The following is a 6000-nucleotide window of genomic DNA, read 5'->3' as shown; positions in this document are numbered from 1 at the left end:
AAAATGCTGTATCAATTTTTTTTCCAATCTTACTTTTGTGTCAAAAGATAGTCACAGTATGTGGGAAATCTTCCCATCCAGTTCAAACTTTTAATCTTCTCACGAACACGTATCTCATATTTATCTGTACTTTTCTTCATACAACATGTATGAGCATACACTTTGGGCAGCTCTGTGCTCCATGCTAGAGATTCCCAGAGAGAAAGGTGCAGCTCTCCTTGAAGACAGTCACTGTCCTGCAGAGTGTTCATGGCTGAGGTGGCAGACAAGGGAGAAGGTGGGACGGAGAAGCTCGCTCAGGAGAGCAGAGGCCTGAAGCCTGGAGGGTGGCATTGGTTTTAACTGGCACTGCTCCCTAGATGGCAAAGAGGAGCCATGAGACAGATCTGGGTCACGGAATGCTTCCCCTGCAATGCCTTTGAGTTTGGGATATTTTAAAGGATTTTGAAAATTAGAATGTCTAAACACAGTCAGGCCTATGTTTTAGAACTTTTACTGGGAGGAGTGTGGAAACCGGATTGGATTTAGGGATCTTGGAGCAAAGAAAAATTCAGGAAGCTACCTGCTGCATCTTTCAGGGGAGAAGGCATGAGGATCTGAACAAAGGCAGGGGCAGGGGAAGCTGGGAAGGAAGAGACGGAGAAATCCTAACTGTGCCCTGGGTCCCAGTCCTGCCTATGTACTAAAAAATCCTTTTCCTCACATTTCTCTCTTTCTCCCATGTATCAATTAATAAACCAAAAATAATTAGTTAGAACAACATTTATTGTGTTATTACTCTGTGGCAGGTGCTGTAACAGTGCTTCATATGCGTCACCTCGTTTCATTTTCATCCAGTTCTTCCAGGAACTACTACTTGATTAATGTGGAATCTGAGGCCCACAGAGTTGTGCCCAGGGTCACACTTCTGGCCGGCAGCAGACGTCAGCTCCAACCCGAATAGTCTAAACCCAAAGCTGCCCCTCTGCTGTCTCGCCCACCCGCCCCCAGACCGCTGCCTGTTCTGGTCTCTCGTTGCCTCCTGGCCTCTGAAGCTGAATCAGTCCTCCCATCCCTTCTTAGAACAAAAACTTAGTTGCTCTCTAATTTTTGCAACTACTGTCCTGTTTCTTTCTGTGTCATGATGTCTTGAGCTCCTGACCATCGATCTTCCCACCAGACATTTGCTCCTTAGACTTCAGCCACCTGGTTTCAGTGCCCTTTCCATGTGCTCACACTAATTATTGTCCTGAAAAATTCAAAGTATCTCCAGTCTTCCTTCCCTTGAGTCACCGGAGCACTTCGCGTTATTAACTCGTCTTTTCTTCTTGAAACCACTTCCCCCCCGATGGCTGCGACACATTTCTCTCCCATGTTCCCCTCATTCCACGGGTTTCCTCTCTTTCTTTGTTACTTCTTTCCTGGTAGAGAAACTGTCCCTTTTCTTCCAGTGCTCTGTGCGTACCTGCAGGGATTTTTGTTTCTCCTTTGGTCTCTGTCTTCTGCTGTTCTCTTTCAATATGATCTTTCAACTTAAATGCTTCATCTTATGATTTCATTATCAGAACATGAATATCTCTCACCCTGTCTTAATTCCTCAACATGTTTTCAAGACCCAATCTCAAATCAATTTTGTACACTTCTGCTTCAGTGGTTTACTGCAGGTGTTCTACAAAGCCCCCCAAACACGCCTTTTAATGCTGATCCAGTCACCCTCCCTGTGACCCCCTCAGTCAGCAGCAAAGACGTGCGCAGAGGATTCATTCTGCTGTGAGTGTCAGCCTTCTACCAGCTCCCCAGCTCCCCAACGGTTTAGATTTCTTTGCTCAAGAAAATAAGTGCCACACAGGTAGTAAGCTTAGGGAATTAAAACCGGAGCCTGCGGGCGGTGGGGGTGACGGGGGCGGACTCAGGGGAGTAGCTCCCACTGAATGCCTCTCAGCTGTGCCCAGGTTCCCGGGGGGACCCCTACCTCTGCCCCCGCGCTTAACCCCGGCCTCCGAGGCTGGTGTGATTGACGGGCAGGAGGCCCACGGAGGCGGCCTGGCTCTGCAAGTCCTGCGCAAGGAAACGACGACAGTTCTTGAGAACCGCTCGGAATGACACACAATTGACACTGATTTGAAACGTTAAGTGCCAGTAAAGGACCAGCCTGGAAGTGGTATGATTCGGGGTTTCCCTGCAGAGCGGGGTTCACGTCTCATCTCCAATATCTGTATGAGTTTGTCAAAAACACAGCTCGGTAAAACAAACAAACAAACAAAAACAATGGTGTTGATCACCCCTGCTCCCCAGCCGGGCCCCAAAAGTCACCAAATGGGAATTCAGGCAAACACTTGGATTGAGACAAAAGAGCCACATCCCACAGTTTTGCTTGCTTGTTTTTATTTTTATTTTTAGAGCGGGGCGCACGGGAGGGTCGGGCGTGGGGGAGCGAGGGGGAACCGAGCGCCTAGGCCTGGCCCCGCCTCCTGCCGTCGGGGCTGGGGGTCTGCAGGCCCTGCAGGGCGGTCCCCCCCCCACGAGCAGCCTCCCCGCGTGTGCAGGTCGGCAGGTGGCCCCGCGCGGCGCCCTCCGTGCGGCCAGGTGGCGGCGGCGGCCCTCCGCGCGGCCACGGCTCCCTCCCCGCCCACTGGCGGCGGCGCCCGGCGGGCCGCACGCGCGGGGCCATAAAAGCCGCGGCCGCACGGGGCGCGCGCCGCCCACCGCCAGCAGCGGCCGCCATGCACGTGAACGGCAAAGTGGCGCTGGTGACCGGCGCGGCGCAGGGCATCGGCCGAGCCTTTGCGGAGGTGCTGCTGCGCAACGGCGCCAAGGTAAGCGCGCCAGCCCGGGACCGTGCGCCCGCCCCCGGCTCTTCCCCTGCCGCAGGGCCCGGACACTCGGGCAGGCTGCGCCCCCGGCTCGCCCCCAGCTTGCAGGACTCGGGGACACGCGCAGGCTGCGCCCCCGGCTCTTCCCCAGCCGCAGGGCTCGGGGACAACGGCAGACTGCGCCCCCAGGCTCGCCCCAACCTGCAGGGCTCGGGGACACGCGCAGGCTGCGCCCTGGGCACACACCTTGCCCCTTGCAAAAGCTGCGGAGGCCGGCGGTGGCGGGCAGACCTCCAAAGCTGCGGGGAGAGAATCCGAACTTGGACCGCGCCGTGCCAGCCCAGGATAGCAGCGTGCTGCTGTGTATTTCCTGCGCGTCTGTCTGCCCGGTCCACTGCCTCGCATCTCGACTCCTGTCCCCTCGTCTGCAGGTAGCACTGGTGGACTGGAATCTGGAGGCAGGTGTACAGTGCAAGGCTGCCCTGGATGCGCAGTATGAGCCTCAGAAGACTCTCTTTATCCAGTGCGATGTGGCTGACCAGGAACAACTGAGAGGTAAGGGACATCAATCCATCAACGCGCTTTGGAAAGGCAACCAACCTGAAGGCAGCCTGGGCAGGAGAGCCGGCCACCTCTGGGAGGGCGGCTGGCTACCTTGAGGCTCCAAAAGACGGCTTGGTCTGTTGTTTCCTACTCTCATCCCAACAGCGGCAAGAACTAAAGGGGAAGCCAAGAGTGCTTGAGAAATCCTTTTATTTTAGTCATTTGGCAGCACAAAATGTAGTCAAAATTCCTTTGTGTAGCCAAAGACAGCAAAGGATTGAAGCTACTGATGGAACCTGGCAAGTTGGGGTGGGCTGTGGGACTGTGGAAAACAGCTTCCAGAAAGACCCCAAGTCCAGTGACAGTCCAGTGCGCAGTGCTTCTCTTTCAAGTGTGATAGGACGCAGGATGAAAGGCCGTCACCACAGACATGCTAGATGCCTTCCACCACATGTTCGGTCCGGTTTTCCCCCCTGTGAAAGGGGACTTTAAAAATAGCAATAGCTGTACTGCGGTGTTAGAACTGCAGGAGAGAAGTTTCTCTCAGATTTTCCTCAGTGCTTTCCTGTTTCCGTCTACCCACTTAAAATAGACCCATCTACCTGGAAACTAGCAAGGACAATATTGGTGTAGACAACTAACAGATTTGGGCGTATGTAAAGAGGCCCGGTAGATTTGCACGAAAAAGACTTTTTGTTCTGGGAAAAAAAAATGGAAAATAATATTTGTATTTCACAGTTTTCTTGAAAGACTGAATGAATAGTTAGGCACATCTTTAATCAAGGGACTGAAAAGTTTTCATAAAAGTTTCTCTAGTACTTCTGTTCTTAAAGGAACACGGAAGTGTGACTTTCTTTGAAAGTGTTGGGGTATTCTGTTAGAGTGAAAAATAGAGTGGTAGGTTAGACAGGAGGGTTCCCCTATAGTTAAAGGAAATTGTTTTAAAGGAAATTATGTCATCAAAACCTGAAACTGCAAATTAAGACCTACAACTTGGCTTGTAAGCATGGGTAGAAGAGATCTCGAAACAGTGCTGGCAGAACATATTTTGCCAGAGGATAAAGGTTTGTTGATTGTGCATGATATTTTGAATCAAGAATAAAGCCATGTCATAACATACATGCTGATGGAATAGGGAACAGAGTCTAGATCATCTGAAAACTAGTTCTGCCTGAATTTGCATACTTTAACATGTGACATTTAACCTTAATTGTTTTGCTTCCCAGTATTTAAAATCAGTGCCTTGGCTGTGAACACATTCCTTAAGGATAAGTGATTGGGAGGAGGGAACTCAGACACACACAGAGTGACCAGGAGGAGGCACGTTGGTCATGAGAAATCCTCGTGTTGTCTTGGACATCAGCATTTATTTGCATGTGGGGGAAATGTGGCTTTGGCTCTTGCAATTTCAGGATTTAATGCTGCCTACAGCTTTGGAAATGGTTTGGACATGTGCCCAAGGGAGACTTCATTGGTAGCATAAAAATACAGAGGTGAGAGATTCTGGGAGATAATCTGATATGACTCATCTTACAAATAAAATAATGTAACACGGAGGGTTTACATAAATTATAAAGAGTGCCACAGCATATAAATGTCAGCAAGACCTAGATCGTAAGCCACTTGAGCCCCAAACTCAGGGGTATGGCAGAAAGAAGGTCGCACGCTACTCATTGCTGAGGGCGGAATATGAGGACACGTGGAGACCGGAATGAGGAGGGAGAGGTGAAGCAGCAATTCTGCCTTATGTGAAGAAACATAACCGCTTCTTCACATATGTACATATTTAATCACCTAATTTCCTATAAGGTGGATGTGGAATTCTGAGAAATAGAACATACTTAGAATGGAATGCAAAAACAACAAAAAAAGTAGTATTCCTTACATGGTTTATACTAGAGAACATTCTCTTGAGTCAATTTGAGATCTTAAGCAGCTAAAAAATTCCACGAAAAAGTAAACAATTTTTCTTTTGTTGTTTTCCATTCCATTATGGTAAAGGGTACTGTAAAGGGTACATGTCAGAAAGTCTTTGCAATGTTTTTGACAATTAACTTGCATAGTAATTCATCTCTCTGGGAGCTGATTAATCCCTGCCCTCTTCATGATGACTGATGGTTGTTGATAATTCTGTAACTTTATTCCAATCAGAACTGATTTTGTGTGGATCTCCTGTTTTCTAGAAACTCATATGCTGACACCAAGAGTTGAGAACACAGAACACATTTCTGTCATTTGGAAAAACCACCGCCATTGTTACTATAATCTCAAGTAACAGAAGTAGAACCAGTGGTGAAAGGGAGACAGTTACAATCAAAAGAACTATGTCAAAGGCTGCTTTGAGAAATAAAATGCTTCTCATTCCAGAGTGCCAAAGCCTCATATGAACTGGCTCAGGGGGCTCTGCAAGGACAGGACATGTAGTTGGACAATGTAAATGAATGACTCTCAGGTCTCAGAATCTACACAAACTTTACCCAGGTTGAACATAATTTTTATACAGACTAGCAATACAAAGTAGCAACAATAGTGAGAAAGAGAAGAAAGTGAAATAGTAAATAGTGAAGTTACAGTAATCAAATAAAATCAGCCAAATGAGAAGACTTTTACTTAGTTGGATGTCAAAACTCCCTGCAATGATCATAATGAGTCTGAATACACAAGA

The 6000-nt window shown here is 48.6% G+C and overlaps 1 protein-coding gene across 3 annotated transcripts in view; it reads left to right on the top strand.

Moving 5' to 3' along the window:
• Nucleotides 1-2639: 2639 nt before the first annotated feature.
• The window catches only part of HPGD (15-hydroxyprostaglandin dehydrogenase), a 28178-nt gene continuing 24817 nt past the window's right edge, over nucleotides 2640-6000 (top strand). For all 3 annotated transcript variants that reach the window (XM_036889184.2, XM_036889186.2, XM_036889185.2), the window contains exons 1-2: nucleotides 2640-2795; nucleotides 3224-3347. In XM_036889184.2, the coding sequence (XP_036745079.1) occupies nucleotides 2703-2795; nucleotides 3224-3347 (217 nt within the window). In that variant the 5' untranslated portion in view covers nucleotides 2640-2702. The remainder of the gene's footprint in view (nucleotides 2796-3223; nucleotides 3348-6000) is intronic.

Source organism: Manis pentadactyla, chromosome 1, assembly GCF_030020395.1.
Source record: "Manis pentadactyla isolate mManPen7 chromosome 1, mManPen7.hap1, whole genome shotgun sequence".
Lineage (NCBI taxonomy): Eukaryota > Metazoa > Chordata > Mammalia > Pholidota > Manidae > Manis > Manis pentadactyla.
This window is presented reverse-complemented; position numbering and strand designations above follow the sequence as displayed.